General features: G+C 45.2%; 1 protein-coding gene across 1 annotated transcript in view; it reads left to right on the top strand.

Annotated features, from left to right (window-relative positions):
- The window catches only part of rcan3 (regulator of calcineurin 3), a gene marked incomplete at its 3' end in the record, with an annotated part of 118,899 nt that overhangs the window by 75,970 nt on the left and 19,153 nt on the right, over positions 1-23,776 (top strand). Inside the window, exon 2 of the mRNA XM_083633273.1 lies at positions 22,914-23,087. Coding sequence (XP_083489399.1) covers positions 22,914-23,087 — 174 coding nt within the window. The remainder of the gene's footprint in view (positions 1-22,913; positions 23,088-23,776) is intronic.

The following is a 23,776-nucleotide window of genomic DNA, read 5'->3' as shown; positions in this document are numbered from 1 at the left end:
TGGATGTCTGACGTCTTACTGATGCCAGGGATGAATGGTTGAAGTGACTGTTCTATCGAATTTCACAAAAAGCCGTTTATCTCTGAATAATTTTTCTGATGCTGAAACCATGCTGTATTCAACTGCTAATGCTTACATAACTACTAACTCTACAAACTAACTCTTTTAGACAGAGAAAGCACACATTCTATTAGTTCTTTTGAGATATTGTGTGTTCACAAAATCTTAGCAGAAAAGAATCCTCGGGTCTTGAAAGATGAGTCAGAATCCTCAAAAAACCCCTCTGGCAGAAGCTAACTACAGTAAAAAAAACACGTCTGGCAGTGAATGTGTTAAAGGAGCATTTCGTTGGGGGGGGGGGGGGGGTTTCACCGAGATAGCCTTGTTTACAGCTCGAGCAATGTGCTCAAACAACTACACAGTGTAACTACACAGGGCAATCCTGCACCGAATCGTCAATACACGTTAATACACGCTAATAAAACTGCTTGTTTTGCTGGCTGGGAGGCTCAAACTGTCAATAGTGCCTGGCAACATGGAAATGACTATATATATTTAGCTGATTGATGGATAGTTTCCCATTCGGTCCCTCTGTTTTGGCCACTTCCTTCTTTCACTTTTGGGACATGGAAGAATTGTCTCCAGCACAGCGGTGTTGATGAGAGAGGGGAAATCCTCAGTGGTGGTGACACAGCGCGAGCTTCGCTGTCTTGCTCGTTGCCCCTCTGTTTGCTCCTCTCTTTCTCTTCGCCTGCTCGCATGGAGAGACGACTCTATACATGAATATTATTCTCCGGGGTGTACGAGCAGGTGAGGTTTTGGTTATGTATTATGCAACTATTTCTACATAGGTACCGTGCTTTAAAGCATGGGAGCAGAGTCACAGACGTGTCGCCAGCAAGTGCAAGCAGGTCTGTGTAAAAACATGAAACACTGAAACGTGACTATGGAGCTATAAAGTACATTATTTTTGGAAATACGACACAGCGACAACCACATGGGATAGTTTAATCTCCCGATTATGAAGCAACCCAATCGCCAAAATAATTCATTTCATAAGTCATTTTACTTGTCTGAAAACCAGAATATGTACAATATCAACGTAAATTTGAATACTATCCTATAGTACAGTAGCCTACTATGTTATAATCATGTTTTCCAGTGACTCCTGAGCAAACCAGCCAACTAATAAAATAGTAAAATAGTATAATTTAAATATTAATAAGTTATCAAGAATTTAACTTGTTCATTTGTGTAAATGATTACACAATAGTGTATCTATGACAATCTGCAGACTTCATTCAATCTGTTTGAACCAGAAATAAAGTGTTGGCATTTGACCTGTCTGAAAACCAGAATATGTAGGCTACAATGTACAATCATATCAACATAAATTTGAAAATAGGGCCTACTTTATGTTACAATCATGTTTTCCAGTGACTCTTGAGCAAACCAACCAATTAATAGTACAATTTGAAGAATAATCAGTTATCTAGAATTTAATTAATTAATTTGTGGGAAATATGATGACAACTAGTGTATCTACTGTATGAAAATCTGCAGACTTCATTCAATCTGTTCGAACCAGAAATAGCTTTATTATCACAGTTGGGCAAAATTATGAAGTAATGAGTGGTATCCTATTTCCTAGGCGATTGTTTGCAACCCCTACCCTTTGTGGCTCCGTTTTGAAGGGCAAGGCGCAACACAAGGGGCACTCAAAAACGAGGGGGAGGGCATAGAAATGGGATTGGGACAAAGAAGAAGAATTTCTGATCAATGGAGTTTATTTATCCCAACTCTACATTTTTGGGTAAATGATTATATTTATTTGTTGATTGAAATTCATAATCATATTGCGTCACTCCATCCGTGGCTATAACCCATCTAGCCACAGCCCAGGGATGCCGGCCCCCACGGTTGCCACACGACGCAGGTGGTCCAGGGCCGGATTTGCCCTTGTTCAATCTTACACAGCAGAATTGTCAGTATTCATCTTACTCTGAGAAAAAAAATCAGCACTGTCAGTGTTTATATGACTCAGCACCCATCAGAGTTAATGTCATGCTTTTTGATTGTTTTGAGCAGTCAGCCCAGAGCCAGATCAGCTGTATGAGTGGACAAACAACAACAACACTTTAACACTGGGAAATTTGCTGTGTCGCCACCTCAAAACCTTTTATTGTTAGAAGTACCCCTCCCGCTCAATCAATATGTGGGTTTCCATTAGGGATGTCGACGGTTAACCATTAACCGTTTAACCACCGAGAACGTCTTTGGTCGGTTAAGCATGTCGGTTAAACGGTCAATTTCCATGTTAATTTGCATATAACAGTGTTGCCAATGTGGCGATTTCCCCCCTTCCTTCGGGGTCCACCCGCTATGCCGACCACCCGCTATGCCGACCTTAGGTTTAGGCGTGGGGGTGGGAGAGGTTAGGTTTTGGGTTAGGGTCTGGGGGAGGTTAGGTTTAGGCATGGCATGGGGGGAGGTTAGGTTTGGCGTGGGGGCTGGGAGAGGTTAGGTTTTGGGTTAGGGTCTGGGGGAGGTTAGGTTTAGGCATGGGGGGAGGTTAGGTTTGGCGTGGCGGCTGGGAGAGGTTGCTCCACCGCCGCCTCGCTCAGCTGGTTCTGCTTGTGGGCTATCGGCATTGCGACCTGTCGGCACATAGACGCGGCACCCTTCCTTTGTGGTCAGCAATGTAACATAAGTATATTAAACGATGGGGCAAGTGTTATTCAAGCTAGATTTGGAAATAAACACATGGTTCATGTTGATTTTATCTACCTGATGTCTGATCAAACACATTCCGCAGCGAAGCACACACAGCTGAACACCTGCTGCAGTCACAGTGTCACAGTGAAGTGAGTGCACTGACTGCCCCGCCCCTCTGCTGCTCCTGTCTGAGCACACAGCTCAGATGTGCTCTGTGACCATTTCAGAATGATGAACACACCCAGCGAAACAATCAGCTCATATATTCTACAGTATAGTTTTGTTAACTCTGTGCTGTTATTACTTTTTCTTCACTGGCTCATTCGGTCTAACTCTCTCTCCCTCCCTCTCTGCATGTTCATGATGCACACGCATGCATACGTGCGCACTCAATGATGAAACAGTAGTTTTTACCGTGTTACAAAAATGCAGAGATGAAGCGGTCTAATTGACGATTGAAAAGTATCAATTAACGTTAGTCTTTACTGTCCAACACATGCAGTCGAAGAAATTGTTTCACAACAAGAGACAGATTGTTTGTAGACTGCATTGACAACTGACAGCTGCGTGCGGGGTGCGGACTCGTCTTTATAATGTTGTGGAGCCCTGCAAGACACAGAGGGCACAGCCCTCGTCGCGTGTGTGAACAGAGAGGAAGAAGGGGTGAGACAGAAGCAAACTATTTTTTGCAGATCTCAAAAGCAGGTAAACCACTGTGGGATTAGTGAGACTATTGCTAAAAGGAGAAGATACTGTAGCTTCGTCAGTGCGCCCTGCAGCCTGGGCTGTCGTCCGCTCAAACAATACTTCACGGGGCGGTTGCGTGTCAATTGACATGCCCTTAACTCATTGAGTGCCAGCCACTTTTGGAAAACGGATGCTCCCAGTGCCAGAGTTTCAGAGCGTTTTCAGTGATTTCTCGAGGCCCACAGAATATTGTGTGATAAAACACCGATGTAAACACCGAACACGCACAAAGAACGAGGAGACTCTATTGTATCATCAGCAAAAAAAAGTTTATTGATACCATTTTCCGTTCTTTAGTTATCAGCCGGAGAAGATAGGTTGTTTTCACCAAAAACAGACGTTTCAAATTAGAAGCTGAGATAATGAGCCTTTTGTGAAATGAAGCATTTCAAGCACATCACTGACTCTGAAGCTAATATTTTCTGATGTAGTGACGTGGTGTTGTGTGGTGCCCTGCGTGCCCCACCCCCCTCTCCCCCGCCCCTCAGCTGCAAACTCCTCCCCACACTAACACACAGCCTAACACGCACCCAGCGTCTATTTTCGGAGCGCTCCGTTTTTGTGCGCCGGCTCCCAGCGCGACACCGAAAAGCCAAACCGGACTGCTGAGAATGGTTTGGCCCTTCGGCGTCGGGTGCTGCTTTTCTGGCGGGTAATCGTGTGGAGAAACTATGCAGCAGAGACAGAGGGGCTCAGTTGTGGGAGCGGATTGACTGCTGTTCGCAGCTAACGTTAGCTCCAGCCAGAGCAATCTATATGGCTCTGGCTGCAGCATGCATCGGTTTCTCTTTCATCACGGCTTTTTCCTGCTGTTTTCCTGACATTTCTCTAATCTGGAGAGCACTGTCGCCACCTAATGGGTCCGTAAAATAGCTTCTACACATTCGACATCCCCCATACTTTCACAGGAGATGCATCAGGCTTTGATCCACGTCCCACCGTCAAAAAACGCAATTGACGACAATCGTCGTCATTGGCACTCAACGTTACTATTTGAATTGACGAGGATTGTCGTCATTGGCACTCAATGAGTTAATATGCAATGCGAGCAGTATAGCCTATCGGAGGAATGTTTTTGTTTAGATGGCTGGAGGATTCAACTTGTCTTCTCGTTTTGTTAATGTGTTTTTTTCTGCTTGTAGATGTAAAAATAAACGCTTTCTAATGAAAGAAAAACAAGCATTTGTTGTGGTAATGGTTTAATGGGGCACAGACAGTCAAATAGCGCATTTTAATCTTCTCGGTTAACCGACCAATTGTCGGCTAATGAGGGTCGGTTCAGAGTCTCAAAGGAAAAGTCGCCAGCCGCCGCCAGGGTTTCTGAGCATTTTCAGTGATTTTCCACGACCCACAGAATATTTTCTTCTATGACTATGTAAACAGCGAATATCCCAAAAGACAGAACAAAACCTCTACTTTCATTAGGGGGAAAAGTTTCTTTCTGCCTTTTTCTTCTTCTTTAGTTATCGACACTTGAATGTAGGTCGTTTTCATTGGAAACGCACGTCTCTCACAAGGAGGGTGAGAAAACACCCTTTTTGTGCAGTGAAGCAAGTGTTCTCCATTGGGGGGGCAGTCAGCAACATCATTAAGAGGAACTGGAACATTATACAATGTGATGAGACCCTCAGTAAAGTCTTCCCAGAGCCCCCTGTGTTTTATTTTAGAAGGGCGCCCACCCTTGGAGATAGACTTGTGCGCAGCCACCTACCTGTAGAACGAGCTACATGGCTACCCAAGGCACCAGCTGGCACCTTCGCATGCGGACATTGTAAACAATGTGATGTAGTGGTTAAATCAAAGGGCTTTACACACCCGACCACAAAAATTACTTACAAAATGAATCACTTTATTAATTGTAAGACTACACACGTTGTTTATATTTTGTCATGCTCTAAATGCAATGCGTTCTACGTAGGGCGCACAAAACGTAGACTGCAGGACAGATTATATGAGCATATGCAGTTCAGGTAGGAAACATTATGCCATGACTAAGCATCTTAAAGATGTTCATCAATGTTCTTCCAATTCCTTCACAGCCATTGTGTGCCCCAGACCATCTGACGAGGAGATAGACAGAAAGCCTTGAACCAAAAAGAAAACCGGTGGATTCACAAATTACAGGCTACTGTCCCCCCTGGTCTTAATGATTCTATTGATATGTTGTCCTGTTTATGAATGCCTCATTCATGATGCCTTTAATAAGTTATGGGTTTGATGCAATGGCCAGTGTATATTCTATACTCTACTGTGTAAGTAGTCATCTTGGTCTTTTATTGTATTGTCCTGTGATGTTTCATGGATTTTTGATGTGTTTTTTGTCAATCTGTATGCAAAGTATCTGGTGTTTGCTGACGCCTACAGGATTTACAGATGTGACTGATGCGATTTACTATGACATGACTAGGCACAAGCTGTTGGTCATTGGTAATCAAGACCTTGTTGTCAGACAGCACTGGGGTTCGGCTCATTCAGATTGTCCCTGATGAAGGCTTAGGCCGAAACATGTTGGAGTGTTTGAACTAGCCAAGATAGAATAAAGGCTTTTTAATCATAAGAAGAGTTGCCTTGGACTTGTTTCAATTTCTATATGGACTTTCCCCTTTTGAGTACCAAAGAGCACCTTCTTTTTTAGTTTTCAACTTTGATCCAGAGCGTCGTAGCCCTCTCTCATATTATCTTCTTTCTGTTCTCCATGGGGCTTGTGCTTCCCGGTACTGTGTGGCGGGTCAAGTACCAACTGATTGTCTTTTGAGCTTCCTCCATGAAGGGAGATCGATGCGGAGAATCATTTTGTGGGGGGAAAAACTCTGGCTTGCAGAGGACTACACGAGTATGATAAGGACTTCATAAGGTGGCCAAGAGCGCTATCTATCGCATGTCAGTGAAAAGACGGATTGATGTTCCATTGCGTCAATGGCGGGGAAGCGTTAATGTGCATTTTCAATTGGCGCATTACAAAACCTGAGTAGAAATGCTGCAAAATGCGAAAAATCCTCCAAATATCGCAAACAAGTTTTCACGCTTGAGGGAGGTGGAAAAGTTGGTGTATCGATAAAATGAAAATGCGATAAGTGCAGTGGAAACAGATTAAGCACACCTGTAACCAAATTCCATTCAAAAACCATACCGTTTTAACGGAAGAAGACTGTGGAATTATCAGGCGACTCACGTCTAGAATTTACATTTTATTACTGTACAGTAACTGCTCCGGGGATTATATATATGCCGAACTGACGAGTGGCATCTGGTAATCCATTTTACATACCTCTGTATAATCAAGAAACTTTAAATGAATAGTGTACTGTAGATGTTTTTCATAGCAAGACAACGGAGATGCACATTGTGTAACGTTAGCAGATCACCAAGCTTTCCATCATGTTTTCCTCCTGGATGTTTTCTCTTTACCTCACATTTATTCAGAGAACACGAGGTTATAATTCCCTCGTTTGAGGGTTTGCCTGGTGTCTGGCCATGTTTTAATCATATCAATTGGTGGCGCCTCGCCTCCTCTTCACCAACTCCTAGAATTATGCATAATTTTGCATTTTCTTTTGCCGGCTTTCTGAAAATCCGGTTAAATCTTGCGATACATTTGGATGAAATCTCAACTAATGCATGCATGTATGCACATATGCGGACACGGATAGTATTCCATATAGCATCAACAGCACTATTAGGCTGGGATCCAAAGAGGCAGTAATCAATACAAACATAATTAACTCATTGAGTGCCAATGACGACAATCGTCGTCAATTCGATTAGTGACGTAGAGTGCCAATGACGACGATTGTTGTCAATTGCGTTTTTTGACGGTGGGACGTGGATCAAAGCCTATTACATCTCCTATAAAAATATGGGAGCTATTGAAGGTGTATAACCTATTTTACAGACTCATTAGGTGGCGACAGTGCTCTCCAGATTAGAGAAAGGTCCGGAAAACAGCAGGAAAAAGCCCTGTGATGAAAGAGAAACCGCTCATGCTGCAGCCAGAGCCATATAGATTGCTCTGTCTGGAGCTGACGTTGGCTGCGAACAGCAGTCAATCCGCGCCCACAACTGAGCCCCTCTGCCTCTGTCTGTCTGTCTGCATAGTTTCTCCACACGATTAGCCGCCAGAAAGGCAGCACCCGACGCCGAAGGGCCAAACCATAGCAGTCCGGTTTGGCTTTTCCGTGTCGCGCTGGGAGCCGGCGCACAAAAACGGAGCGCTCCGAAAATAGACTGGGTGCGTGAGGCTGTGTGTTAGTGTGGGGAGGAGTTTGCAGCTGAGGGGGGAGAAGGGGGTGGGGCACACAGGGCACCACACAACTACACCACGTCACTACATCAGAAAATATTAGCTTCAGACTCAGTGAATGTGCTTGAAATGCTTCATTTCACAAAAGGCGGAATATCTCAGGTTCTAATTTGAAACGTCTCTTTTTGCTCAAAACAACCTATCTTCTCCGGCTCATAACTAAAGAACGGAAAATGGTATCAATAAACTTTTTTTTTGCAGATGATAGAAGAGAGTCTCATCGTTCTTTGTGCGTGTTCGGTGTTTACATAGTAATATCACACAATATTCTGTGGGCCTCGAGAAATCACTGAAAACGCTCTGAAACTCTGGCACTGGGAGCGTCCGTTCTCCAAAAGTGGCTGGCACTCAATGAGTTAAGAAAACATCTTGGCATGTTGCTGCTTCCACTTTTTTAGATTTGGGTGCACTGCTTTTATATTTTGGTACTGACTCCATGACCTAGCATGTGGCAGGATTTAGACCAGGGGGCGAGAGAATCCATTTTAATGGAGTATACTTAATACCTGGCAGTCCCTGTATTTTGCTGAGTCATATGTTTCCTTCACCTTGGGCTTTTTGGAGATTGTAAATGTTAGAAAATCAGTTGGTAATCCTCCTGTCCGCATGCAGAAAGCAGACGAGATATTCATACATTCTTCATTTGACCTCTTTTCCTCGCTTCTCCTTAGAAATGCACCTTGTGTGGTGAACTAGAAACTAGACTAAAAATGGCAGCGTGGAGCCTGCAGGTGGCAGCGTGGAGCCTGCAGGTGGCAGCGTGGAAGCATGGAGCCTGCAGGTGGCAGCGTGGAAGCGTGGAGCCTGCAGGTGGCAGCGTGGAAGCGTGGAGCCTGCAGGTGGCAGCGTGGAGCCTGCAGGTGGCAGCGTGGAGCCTGCAGGGTGGCAGCGTGGAGCCTGCAGGTGGCAGCGTGGAGCCTGCAGGTGGCAGCGTGGAGCCTGCAGGTGGCGTGAGCCAGCTATCTGGAGGCAGATAGGAAGGGAAGATAAGACGCACTTACATGGCGAGGAGAACCGGAGGGGGAGTGAGGAGAATGAAGGGGGGAGGGGGTAAAAGTGTTAATCTGCTTACTCTTAAGATGCCACAGTAGACACCACACGGCAGCAATTTCCTAAAGCGTGGCTCACACCTTGCTGCATCATTAACAACTCTGCGTGTATCATGATGGCTGCAGTGCAGACAGACAGCTCTCCGGGGCGTCCCAGTGGCTCACCTGGTAGAATGCGTACCATTAAAGTCGAGCTGAACCCAAAAATGATTTAAAAAAATAATAATTTCAGTTCAAATAGCCTACCTGGGTATTCACTGCACCTATGTATTAATGTATGCAACAAAACAAATCACAAAAATCTAATTTCTTTAGTTTTTCACACTTTCATCATTTTTCAAGATTTCATTTATAACAGTAATCTACAGTTTGCTGACGTCACATAGTACTATCAAATTTCTACCCCATTTCAGCCAATCATATCACAACATGGCAGCTGTCAATCAATCTTTATTTCAGGATAATTTTCTCCTCCAAATGAAGGAGAAAATGGCACCTAGTGTCTGTAATCTGGCAGAATTTCTAGCCCATAAACTACTAATAACTAGACCAATTGTATGTAACATACAAAATAAAGCAAACGGTAATTTCTAAGAATGCAAAGAAATGCAACTGGCTCGTTAAAATTGAATTCCAGGATGACGTTAGTTAACGTAGTTAAGGTCGAATTCAGACCCCGGCCCCTCGGAGATTCTAGGCCGACAGGCTGCACTCTCCATTCTGCTCCACACAAAGGCAGCTGGCTGCCTGTGGCTCTAACAAAATTAATCATCGACATGCTACTATGGCCCGCCTCTCAACCCGTCATCTCAGACAAGTTGTGTTTTTCAGTCTGAAACGTGACTCTGGCCCACGCGCCACTTGGGCTCTGTTGGGTTCATCTAGTCTTTAAGGCTTAGTCCTCCACACAGCTGACCCGGGTTCGAATCCGACCTGTGGTCATTTGCTGCATGTCCTCCCCTCTCTCCATCCCAGCCTTCCTGTCACTGTCTAGCACATACTGTCCTATAAATAAAGGTGAAATGCCCCCAAAAATAATCTAAAACCAATTACTTTACTTAATTACTATTATTATTATTACCTTTATTATTATTATTATTATTATTATTATTATTATTATTATTATTATTATTATTATTATTATTGTTATTATTATTATTATTATTATTATTATTATTATTATTATTATTATTATTATTATTATTATTATCATCATTAGCCTATTAGCAGCATTATTTGATCATCACACCCAAAGCGTTGCAATATGTCTAGTCTGGTGCTTATGGGTTTCATGATATCTGCATACTGTACTAAGACCAAAAGCCATTTTCAGACATGAACTCTGGGCTATGTCCATTGAATCAGGTCTGGAAAAATATGGACAGAGCTATCCCATTGATTTTGGTCTCCCGTTTGGAGTTGATTGGTTGGCCGTCGCCATCTTGATTTTCCGTCAGCAGAGTAGGAGGGAATGGGTTGAGTCCTTGCTCAGCTCATGTGAGATGGGAGTTTCCCAGAGCCGCAGCTCCGCCTGCTATTGGTCCGTGATCGGCAAGCTGCCAATCACTGGACAGGTGATCTGTCAATCACCCCCTTTTCTTTCATCTATTTTACTCAGGTGAGTTATATAAAAAAATTACCCCCCCCTACAGTTGTTATGAAAAGGTGAAACTAGCTATATAGACCAAAACCATGTTTTGCCCCCGACTGGAAAGATGTTTAATCCTGTTACAAAATTGGGCATTTTAACATGGGGGGAAATGCCTACTGCCCCCAACCCCCAAGTGGCCATTCGAGGAACTACACCTTTTCACTTCACTTCAGCAGAAAGCCAGGGGGGTTGGCCACTGGTCTGGACATTCCCTGGAGTTACCCTTTCATACAAGAGGCATTGTTGTTTTCACACATGGTGAAGTCGTCCTGTGTAGAGAGTAGAGTGTGTGTGTGTTGGGGGTATGACATGGCATGCTGCAGGATTCGAATCACAGTGTTTATGCGAGACAGACTTTTAACTCATTGAGTGCCAGCCACTTTTGGAGAACGGACGCTCCCAGTGCCAGAGTTTTCAGAGCGTTTTCAGTGATTTCTCGAGGCCCACAGAATATTGTGTGATATTACTATGTAAACACCGAACACGCAAAAAGAACAAGGAGACTCTATTGTATCATCAGCAAAAAAAAGTTTATTGATACCATTTTCCGTTCTTTAGTTATGAGCCGGAGAAGATAGGTTGTTTTCAGCGTTTTCAGGCATTTCAAATTATAAGCTGAGATATTCAGCCTTTTGTGAAATGCAGCATTTCAAGCACATTCACTGACTCTAGATACGGTAATATTTTCTGATGTAGTGATGTGGTGTAGTTGTGTCCTGCCCTGCGTGCCCCCCCCCCCCCCCCCCCCCCCCCTCAGCTGAAAACTCCTCCCCACACTAGTAACACACAGCCTCGCACCAAGCGTCTCTAGGAAGCCTGGGAAGCGCCGCCTCCCAGGCAGCGCAACATGGAGAAGCCACACGCGGACTGCAGTGAAAGGTTTGGCTTTTCAGTGTCGCGCTGCTGCTTTTCTAGCGGCTAATCATGTGGAGAAACTATGCTGACAGACAGACAGAGGCAGAAGGACTCAGTTGTGTGCGCGGATTGACTGTGTTCGCACGCACCGTCAGTTGCAGCCAGAACAATCTACATGGCTCTGGATTGCAGCATGAGCGGGTTCTCTTTCATCAAGGCTAATTCAGGCTGTGTATTCCTGACATTTCTGTAATCTGGAGAGCACTGTCGCCACCTAAGGGTTCTGTAAAATAGGTTATAGACCTCCAATAGCTACTATAGTTGTACAGGAGCTGCGGAAGGCTTTGATCGACGTCCCACCGTCAAAAAACGCATTGGACGTCGAAGGACGTCCGTGGCACTCTACGTCACTATTTAATTGGACGTCGAAGGACGTCCATGGCATTCAATGAGTTAATGACATCAATGGAGATTACAAAAGTGAGCGCCTGTTTGCACATGGCGCAAAAGTTGGCTGCCAAATAGTGATCACAGTAACGTTAAACGCTGGAAAAGGAGATTTTACAAGTGGCATTCAAGTCATATCTGACTAGTTTGTGTATGTATTTCTCCCCACAAAAGTTAGGCTAGGCCTATCTCTCGATATAGGCTGTCAGTCAGTCAGCTTCTCTCCGCAGCTGTGTCTCTCTCATTTTTAACGAGTCCCTCTCCCTCCGGCAAGTTCCCCCCCTGCTTCAAAACAGCAACAATCATCCCCATTCCCAAACAGCAGAAAGTGACCAGCCTCAACGACTGGCGCCCAATAGCCCTCACACCCATAGCCAGCAAATGCTTCGAAAAGCTGGTTATATCACAGATCCGCCCCACACTCCCCCCGGACCACGACCCGCTACAATTTGCATACCGCCCCAACAGGAGCACAGCGGATGCAGTAGCACACGTGCTCCACACCGCCCTCTCCCACCTGGAGGGGAAGGACACCTATGTGAGAATGCAGCTCAGCATTCAACACCATAGTACCCTCCAGGCTGGTAAGCAAACTCAAGGATCTGGGACTAAGCACAGCAATGTGTGACTGGATCCTGGATCCTGGACTTTCTAACAGACCGCCGCCAGGTGGTGAGAGTGGGCAACCTCACCTCCTCCCCACTGACCATCAGCATAGGAGCGCCACAGGGGTGCGTCTCCAGCCCCTTCTGGTATGACCTCTACACCCACGACTGCGTGGCGACTCAAACTTCAAACACCATCGTGAAGTTTGCAGACGACACAGCGGTCGTGGGGCGGATCTCCAGGAGCGACGAGACAGCCTACAGAAAGGAGGTGGAGGCCCTGGAACAATGGTGCCAGGACAACCACCTCTCTCTGAACATCTCCAAGACAAAGGAGATAATTGTAGACTACAGAAGGGGGGGGGGGCGCACACCCCCCAATCACCATCAACGGCACAGTGGTGGAAAGGGTGGACAGCTTCAAGTACCTGGGAGTCAATATCCACCAGGACCTGACATGGGCCAACCACACTGCCACTGTTGTCAAAAAGGCCCAACAGCGACTACACGGACTCAGGCGCCTGAAGAAATTCGGGCTAAGGCCAAAAATCCTCAGGGACTTCTACAGAGGAACCATTGAAAGCCTGCTGACTGGCTGCTTCACCACCTGGTACGGGAACTGCACCACCATGGACCGCAGGGCGCTAAAGCTGTGTTCACACCAAGATATTTATTTTACGCTCTGTCGCTTGATTCAACCCTTTCGCTCTGTTTAAATCGCTCATCAACAGGCACATGAATTGACGGACATGTGGGGGCTATAACGTTACGCAATGTCATGATATTTGTCCACTACGAGCCACCGTCATTGTTTACAAGCTAAAGCCTATCAGCGTGCTCCTAATGCGAGCTCCATACCGGTAGGACAGACTTCACTTCATGTCAGCTGTCAGCCTGTCAATGCGGTTTGTTGCCACACAATAAACCAGCGGTTTGTTCCAAGCCAGTGTGTTTCTTGACTCACTCTCACACGGCAGCCAATCAGCGTTGAACAGCGAGCGACTGATGCCAGCGTATTTTCGCTCGAGTTGGGATATTTCATCTCGAGCGACGAGCGTATTTTCTCCCTATCGCTCTGTCTCTGTCGCTCGGACGCCCAGCGATTTTTCTCCCAGGCGAATATACGCTCAATCGCTCGTTTGCATTGACTTTGTATGTAAACTCGACGCCAGCGAAAAACTTTAATAGGTCGGTGTGAACGCACCTTAAGAAGGGTGAGGCGTGCGGCCCAGCACGTAACAGGATGTGAGCTGCCAGAACTGCAAGATCTGTACAACCAGCGGTGCCTCAGGAGGTCCCTGAAGATCATCAAAGACACAAACCACCCCCACAACAGTCTGTTCTCCCTGCTACCCTCAGGGAGGAGATACAGGGTCCCAAGAGCACGCACAAATCGCTTGAGGGACAGTTTCTTCTCACAGGCCACGAGACTCCTTAACATATACAAATAGTGTAGTAGCCGTACCGCACTGTAGATGCTACCATGTTCAATAGTATGTTTAATTAGGTATAAGCTATTTGCACCTAACAGAATGTTATTATGTTTAAAGTATGTTCATGCCATTTGCACTATGGGCAGTGAATACGCCACTGTCTGTGGCGTGTCTTACTGCTTTATTGCTTGTTGCCTCTTGTTTTTATTTATATATCTTTTATTTTTTGCACTATGTTGTAACGGACCCTACAGCACAATAATTTCACACGTGATACTTGTACTACGGAGTGACAATAAAAATCTTGAATCTTGAATCTCTTGAATCTGTGTTAGCTTGGACGCTCACAGTCACAACACTGGCTGGCTGCCTCACAATACTTGGCTGCATCCAACTCGAGACAACTTTTCAGACCCTCCTGGAGACGATCTTTCTCAGAAGAGACTAACGTTAGCGACAAATCTGGAGACTTTTTCTGACATGGGATTAACATTACCAGCAAGCAGCAGTAAGCAGGCAATGACGATAGCTGGGTAAGTCCCACTAGGATCGATGCTAAGTTAGCAAAGTACCCGAGCGCAGCTGAAACACATGGCTAATTAATATGGACGTTAACATCCATATTAATTAGCCATGTGCTTGCACGATGACATCGTGTATTGGCGATGTCAAAGGGTGGCGATTGACGATCTGACTGAGGTCAAGATTGCGCAAATCTAGTAGTAGGCTATCATCTCCTTGTTGCATTTTTAAACTGGCAGATGGGGGACAAAGGAACGATTCAACTTTTACTTGTTTACCCACCTAATTTGGCTCTCTTCCAAATAATCCAGCCACGTAACTAACCACGTAACGTCCATTCATGAAAATAATGATCACTGGGACATTAATGGTTTGTAAAGTGCCACCACCCGCCCACTCAGACATAACAGCTACATGATCCGGATCATGAGCTGCCAGTGTTAAACAACAGCCGCTTTTCCAATAATGCGGATCCTATACTAGGGGCTCAGATGGTCAATATCCGCACTCGCGGGAGTGCGCATAAACCGGCTAATTGTTTCTAAACATGCAGGCCAACCGGCTAGGAGCTGGTTATAATCCGGATTCCACTGCATGTTTAGAAGGGGCTAATGAGACACATTCTACTGTGTTGTTTGCCAGTTCTCACTGGTGTCATGGCCGGCAAGCTGAGACGGGGCAGAGTGAATGTACTTGTTGAATGATGAGTTGAGTGGACAGCAGTTGTCACTAAGCAACTAATCTTTTGACATAAATTGCAAATATGCAGAACAGCTTAAGTTATCATTTGATTTTTTTTTTTTTTTGATCGTACTGCTTTGACCCAGTTAGTGGCTTAACACATTGAGTGCCAGCGACGCCATATGGCGTCATTAGAAATTTACCGTAGGCTGCCAGCGACGCCAAATGGCGTCAGTAACTCGAAATTGTTTTTTTGACGGGGGGGTGTCGATCTATGCCTCTTACATCGCCTCTTACAATATAATAGCTATTGAATGTGTCTAACCTATTTTACAGAACCCTTAGGTGGCGACAGCGCACTCCAGATGAGAGAAAGTGGAGTAAAACCATAGAGTAAAACACACAGAAGAAGTCGTTTGGGAAGAGGAAATCGCATCGCATCCGTCCGTATGCAGCTGCTTCATTGAAGCATAACGTAGCTGTGCCCCTGCAGCAGCCAATCTGCTGTCACAATTGAGCACCTCGTGTCCGCTGCAACAGTCTATTCGCATGATCAGCCGTGGAGTTCTCAACTGGAAGCATGGTGACATACACGCGGGTGTAAAAAAGCTGGATCTAGCGGAGCGGACTTTTCACTGCTGAGCACACGCAGAGAGCAAACACACTCACAGCAGAGCGGAGCAGAGCAGAGAGATACTCCTCCCACAACGGGGGGGGGGGGGGGGGGGAGGAGGGGGGGAGGTGGGGCACGCAGGACACTACAGCATACAACAGACCCAGGCACTGCAGCATTACATCAGAAAATATTAGCAATGAGTCAATGATGTGCTTGAAATGCTCCCTTTCACAAAAGGGTCATTATCTCAGCTCGTAGAAAAAAAGGGCTGTTTTTGGTCTAATCAAGCTATCTTCTCCGGCTCATAACTAAAGAACGGAAAATGGGATCAATAAACTTTTTTTTGCAGGTGATAGAAGAGAGTCTCATCGTTATTTGTGCGTGTTCAGTGTTTACATAGTAATTATTAAAGAAATTATATGACTGTTTTAAAATGCATTGCGGCCTATGTGGCACAGTACAGCACCTTTTGCCCAAGGGCCGTGGCACTCAAAGTGTTAAAAGGGCATGATGGCAATTCAATTTTTGTCGATCATCATAGGTTGAGTCGATGTCTCGTCATAGAGGCTGGGGTAGCTGGCTGGGGGCGTCGTCAGGGTGGGGGTAAATCCTCCCGTTCTCCCTGTTCAGCATAGTTAGCATTTTGCTGCTAGCCCAGCCCAGGTAGACACGATCGGTGATTCAACCACCGCAATAAACGCACATCTGAACAGATGTCTATGGACCCTACCTGCTCTAGAATCCCAAATATTGCAGTGTAGAGGACCTCAACTATTGGCCACCTTCAGGCCGCGGATCATATTGGACACCCCTTGCATTCATATACACTAGTATTTATTCATTCATATTTCAGAGTTCCCCCAATCTCAACCAAATATAGACAGAGCCGCAGCACCGTCCTTTGTGGTTTTACCCCACAGACCGACTGTATCTATCCTATAACTATAACTATAACTACTATAACTATAACTAACTAAAACTGAATTAAAGGCAGCACATTGTATTTGAAGATAATCCCTTAGCAGAAATACATGAATTGGAGAAGAGTCTATTTCCCACATTTGAATTTGAATCAGGCTGGCACATACTAATAATGGAACTGTGGAATTCTCTACCGGATTATTTAAAGGGTTGTGTGGGTATTTTTCAGTTCAAGAAGATTTATAGGAAAAGAACAATTAGACAATATGAAGTTGTTGGGTGAATTAACATGTAATTGTTTGGGTGATTTCGCTGGTGATGTCATTGCTGATGGCAATTCCTTGGGTGACGTCACTGGTGATGTCATTGTTAATGGTGTCACTGATGAGATCACTCATTGGGACTTAAAATCAGAGCTCATATATTATTATAATTTTTTGTCTTCTCACATGTGACCTATGATTGTGTTGCGATCACAAGGTTGGTAACTATTGTCGTAATGTTATCTTGTTTCATTGTTATGTTCCATGTTGTAGCTTGTTATTGAAATTATTGTTTGTATGAAAACAGCAGACCATCCATCATTTAAGTTTTGAGAAAGGGGCAGGTATAATAAGTTATCTTCTTCCTGCTCCTTTCTGGCCAATTTGTTGGTGTTGTGTATTGGTCATAGTAAAAAAATAAAAAATAAAAAATAATTACATACTATTCATGACTATCTCTCGCCCGTTCCAAAGTTTCTTTTTCCTCTAATCAGAATCATCTAATTAGTCATGGCTCTTTGAAAGAAGCCTCAGTTTCATCGTCACTTATGTGCCTGTGCTGCTGGGGAGATGGTCGGCTTCTGGCGTGTCACTTACCTCTCTTACCAGCCCTTATGCCCCCCCCCCCCCCCCCCCCACCCCCATGTTATTTTTTATTTTTGCTCCAACTGAAATGTTTTATGACATTATCACCCACGATTCAGTAGGCCACGGGTTGGCTTGTTTCCAGCCTTAAACCTCAGTTCCGGGGCAAAAGATGTTACGTGACTGTTCAGCTCTATAGCCCTCCTACTGAGCTGCTTGATTGAGTTCACAGTTGAGAATGCCAATTTGTCACCCGTGGAGGGGGCTGAGAGAAAGAGAGATGTGGGAATAGGAGGTGTGGTGAAAGACAAAGTGAGGTGCAGAAGGAATAGAGGAGAGTCATGAGCGAAAGGAGAAAGTTACATAAACAGAGAAAAATAGTTAGAGGCAGGTCAATCTGGGCACCCAGAGTCTATGAGGCCATTACACCTGGCACTAACATGCGTTCTCTGTGATCAGATCAGTGCTTGACCACGTTAGCCTGATTCCATTTACACCTGGCGTTAGCATGCGTTTTGGGTGATCAGATTGCAATCTGATCACCCAAAATGTGTGTCCTCTCAATCCGCATACAGTTGCTGTCTGCAGATTGAGAGGACACATTGCATTGTTCAATGTGTTCACAATGCGTCCCTGACCACCTCCGGAGGTGGTTTGGCCGATCAGATCGCAATCCCGCATGTTAGTGCCAGGTGTAAATGGCCTCTATCAGTCTAACGATTAATAAGACTCTGGGACACACTGCCAATATTTCAGGGTCTCCGGTGTAGAGCAGACAGCAAGACTTCTGCTTCCGTCGTTGTTTACAGTCCGACAACATCTCATATGCAGTTATCGGTTCATAGAGATGATCCCAAATGTCCTCTGGACCTAAAACACCTACGAAAAGTAACGAGTACGATCAATTAACTCACTACACCAGAAACCGTGAAATATGGTCCAGAGAGAGTCTTGTTAGTCGTCACGCCAGACTGATAGACTCTGGGTGCCCAGATTGGAGGCATGTCTGCTGCAGTCTCAACAAATAACTTAGGTCGCTTTCACATATAAGCTGTTGGGTCCACCTTAACCGCGCCAGTTCAATTCCTATAGATATGCACTTTGTTTGGGGTGGTGTGAAAGCGCAAACGAACTCTGTTGCGGAACAAACAAGCGAACTCTGGTCCGCTTGAAAACGTGGGTCTCAGTTTGTCTGCAAGTGAAGTCTAGTGCAGTTCGTTTGTGGTGTGAAAGCAAACCGAACCAAACACAAGAGCAAATATAGGAAAGGCAGTGCATCATGAGTAGAAGGCGGTAGAAGGAAGCAAAACAAACACTGCGGTGCGCACACGGGTCGGTGCGCACCGCGCTGCCTCGCTCGTCTCGTCTCATCTGCAGAATGATGTTGGACCCAACAGCTCACTGCCTCATCTGCTGCTCATATTGGGCGCATTCTTGTAAAATATGTATTTGATAGTTACTTACTTGCTTGCTTATGGCAGTCCATCGATATCGATGATGACTTCATATCTCCCAGGGGTATAGAGGTATTTAGCGCTTGGTGCGCTCATGCCACCTCATGTGGCTGTGAAGACCTATTCGCGATCCACACACTTTTCCACAAGTGGGGCAGGTAAGTGTGGTATCTGGCTGCTGGGCTGTACTTGTTGTGCGTGCATGTCGTTGTGATCGTTTCTCTGCACGTCTCAGTGATATAACACCAAAGTAAAACCAGAAATCCCAAGATCACATAAAGGTGGTGTTTCTCTATGGGTTGTGTTTCACAGATTCACTTGTGTTGTTCAGTCAGCCCTCAGCAGGCAAGGCGGCAGAAGAGGAGAGATTTCCCCTCTATATTCTGTCCAATAGACGAGTGACCGTTTCGACCACATGACATTGTTCAGAAAGTTTGGTGCGCTTGGAAAATTGGCAACCCATTCTCACTTGGTGCTTTGTCACGTCCCTTGTGCGTTGCTTGTTACTAACACGGTACCCTTGAGCGACCCATGAAACGACTTGGGCTTTCCGACTAAACTCCAATGTAAACCCATGGAAGTCATCTTTGACGCTCATGGCAACTGCTCCCCCGTTAGCCTAACTGCTCCCCCATTAGTCAACTGCTCCCCCGTTAGGGTCTGGGGGGAGGAGCTAACCTCTCCCAGCCCCCACGCCTAAACCTAACCTCCCCCAGACCCTAACCCTAACCTCTCCCACCCCCCACGCCTAAACCTAACCTCCCCCCAGACCCTAACGGGAGAGCAGTTGCCATGAGCGTCAAAGATGACTTCCATGGGTTTACATTGGAGTTTAGTCGGAAAGCCCAAGTCGTTTCATGGGTCGCTCAAGGGTCCCGTGTTAGTAACAAGCGATGCACAAGGGACGAGACAAAGCGTCAATATGCTACGCGCTCCGAGTGAGAACGTGTTGAAATAGCATGTGTGAAAGTGAACCGGACCAAATGAAAAATGAAACAATGTTGCAACTTCACCCCCCCCCCTCGCACCGAGTCCACCAGCTTATATGTGAAAGCGACCTTAGACCCTGCAAGGTTTCCTTTCTCACAACACATTACCCATGTACAATATCAGCCCAAATCAAATCGTTTGTGTATCAGTTTCATTGCCGATGTGAAGCGAGTTGTATTCTTACCCCACATTTTATTCTTTTTACTGGCATTTTAGAACACAAGTGGTTTTCATTTAATTATTTAATTGGAATAATAGGCTACTGGCTACCAATGGACACTGAGTACAAGGGAACCATTCTTCAGTGTTACGTGGTGCTTCCGTTCCATTCGCCCACTCACCTGTTGTCCTTGTGGCGCGGTGCCGCCACTGCAGGTGGCAGCAGAGATGTATGAAATCTGACACGATACCAGACTAGATTTGGAGCGCCTGGCTGATTGATACACACCGACTTTCCCATTCTTATTCAGCCGAGGAGTGTTTTATACAGAGCAGTTCATTTGGATCAGTATCAGCAGGGATACGCTAGGCTGACCAAGTGCTTAGAGAGACTGTTCTGTACTGACAAAGTGACAGATTTGATCCCTGTAAACAAACATATCTATCAGGAGCCATGCGTTCTGCAGCAAGACACTGAACACTGTTGAGGAAGACATGGAAATGTATACCTACCGAGGGGGCATCCGCGCTTCGTCGCTTTGAGGCCAATGCGGAAATGCCAAAAACTGCAGTTCCTCGAATGGCCACTTCAGGCTGGCTCCAAAAAGGAGTCATTCCCCATCCACCCATGTGTTTTTCATTTCATTATGAAATTGTTCCTTGTTGTTGTGCTTTACAGCAGGAATAAACATGTTTACAGCTCATTTCACCTTTCATGAGCACTTTACAAGGGATGCATTTTTATCAACTAGAATAAATAAAGTCCGCATACTGAAAAGTCAAGCTCCCAGTCAGGTTATTGACATTTCGATCTTACGATCTTCATTGGAATATTCATTGGAAGATCAACTTTATTTCTTTATTCTAGTTTATCATTTATTTCTCCGGCACCTACCTACTGAGTGGATGTACGCGCTTTACTTTCTTCTTCATGAGTTTTTCTAAACTCACCCGTTTAAAGTAAAAATAGACGATCACAGACCAATTCGACTATTTCACTTCCCACCCAATTCACCCATTTTGTGTCTGAAATGCAGGAAGTAAAACAGGTGCAAGCAAGACATTAATGAGGGTTTCCAACTGCTAATCCATTTAGGTGATCCAGTGCCGGGACCCTAATTATTGTCTTGCTTGCACCTGTGTTACTTACTTCCTGCCTTTTAGACACAAGATGGGTGAATTGGGTGGGAAGTGAAATAGGCTAATAGCAGGCAGCACTGTGGCTCTGGGAAACCCCCTCTCATCCAAATATGGCTACAAGTAGCCTAGGTCACTTCTGGCTTCAAAAAGCCAAGATGGCTGCGGCCAAAACGCCAAACCAAAGGCTTCAAAACAGGAGTTCACAAACCAATGGCTGAGGTCACACTCACTACGTCCATCTTTTTTGACCGTCGCAGTGGTTCTCAAATTTTCATGAAAATAAAAATAACAACTTTTTTTTTGCAAAAGCTTCATAGTTCAACAAAAATATTTTATGCTTTAAATCTAAAATGGTTGATGGATTACATACCTATCAATTTAAAAGTAAGGCACGTTGCCCTGGAAACAATTAACTCATTGAGTGCCAATGACGACAATCGTCGTCAATTCGAATACTAACGTAGAGTGCCAATGACAACAATTGTCGTGAATCGTTTTTTGACGGTGGGACGTGGATCAAAGCCTATAACATCTCCTGTAAAATTTTGAGGCATGTTGAATGTGTATAACCTATTTTACCGACCCATTAGGTGGCGACAGTGCTCTCCAGATTAGAGAAAGTTGAGTAAAAAACAGAGAAGAAGTCGTTATGGAAACGGAAACGGCATCGGTATGCATCGATATGCATGAAGCATAACGTTAGCTGTGCCTGTGAACAGCAGTCAATCTGCTGCCACAATTGAGCCCCTCCATCTCCGCTGCGATAGCCCCTCCATATGATTTAGTTGCCGACACCAGTGTCTTTCTGAAAAGTTACATTATTCTCAGCTGGGAGCCGGCGACACGCTGTGAAAAAGCGGGGTGCAGCGCACTTTTCAGTGCAGAGCAAACACAGAGCAAACGCAGCAGAGCCACCAGAGACACTCCCACGGAGGAGGAGGAGGGGGGTGGGGCACGCAGGGCAGCATACAACCATTGACAGTAAACACAGACCCAGACAGCAGGCTCGATGGACAGAGACAGGCAAACAAGCTAGAATATCTGATGCCCACCAGCAGTAAATCAAGACCAGCAAGAAGGTGTAGGGTATGCGCACGCAGGGGCCAGCGCTGCTGGTTTCAGCTAAAAAATATTATTTGGCCAAACAAAATTCCTTTGTTTTCACTGTTTTATTGAAGGAAATTATTTTTGAGGTGTCATTACATCAGAAAATATTAGCTTCAGAGTCAGTGATGTGCTTGAAATACTTCATTTCACAAAAGGCTCATTATCACAGCTTCTAAATTGAAACGTGTGTTTTTGCTGAAATCCACCTATCTTCTCCGGCTGATAACTAAAGAACGGAAAATGATATCAATAAACGTTTTTTTGCTGATGATAGAAGAGAGTCTCATCGTTCTTTGGGCGTGTTCAGTGTTTACATAGTAATATCACACAATATTCTGTGGGCCTCGAGAAATCACTGAAAACGCTCTGAAACTCTGGCACTGGGAGCGTCCGTTCTCCAAAAGTGGCTGGCACTCAATGAGTTAAGTTTAGCCCAAAATCACAAATCAGAATGAGGGGGTCCCCGGTATATTTTCTATCTTGTAAGGGGTCCTTGGTTGAAAAACATTTGAGAACCTCTGGGTACCTAGCAGCAACAATCCTATATGCTCACTTAATATGTAACCTTTGACCCATATTTACACCTTGCATAAATGCAACACAATTTCAACCTAAATATCTTCAAAAGCATCTCTAACACCTTTGCGTGCTGGTATGTTTTTATTCTCTGCAGGAGAGGTTTGAGGCGTTGTTTAGGAGCTACGATGAGCAGACGTCCTTCCAGATGTTCAAAAGCTTCCGGAGAGTCCGGATCAGCTTCACCACCCCGGAGGTTGCTGCCCGCGCTCGCAGCGAGCTGCACGAGTCCGAGTTCAACGGCAACAAACTCCATCTCTACTTTGCCCAGGTGAGTGTCCTGTGCCCAGGTGAGTGTCCTGTGCCCAGGTGAGTGTCCTGTGCCCAGGTGAGTGTCCTGTGCCCAGGTGAGTGTCCTGTGGGATGAGAGCGGACTGTGGGGGGACATTCCCCCCCATTTTATCCCCAATAATTCCCCTTGCTGCCCCAGTCGCTTCCCCACCCCCTCTGCCGATCTGGGGAGAGCTGTACCACACACACGCTTCCTCCGATACATTGCAGGGCTCCAGACTAACTTTTTACACTAGGTGCACCGGTGCACCTTACTTTTTAATTTAGGTGCACCAGCACATAATTTAGGTGCACCCAAATTTTTCACCACACCTTTTGGCACCGCAATAATACATTTTAAGCGTTACCTTCTTTGTCATGTTGTATACATATTGGCAAATTATTAAATGACACGCTCAAAGTTTTTCATGTCAATAAATGTCTGTTAAAGTCACTATCACCAACTGAGTTAATACAGTGGGGATTGCCTATGGCCCATTGATGGAAGCCTTTGCATTTTAAGTATTGCAGCATTTATGAACTGGGTGTCTGTGATGTGATTATCACCTTACATTATGCTCCTAAGTTGAAAAAGGAGCACATTTAAGGACACAATGATTAATCTACCGTTCTCAGGATGCACTATGAATTTCGATTTCGATTGCTGTGAAATGATAGTCTGTGCACTGC

The sequence above is a fragment of the Poromitra crassiceps genome (genome assembly GCF_964638095.1).
Source record: "Poromitra crassiceps genome assembly, chromosome: 3".
NCBI lineage: Eukaryota > Metazoa > Chordata > Actinopteri > Beryciformes > Melamphaidae > Poromitra > Poromitra crassiceps.
This window is presented reverse-complemented; position numbering and strand designations above follow the sequence as displayed.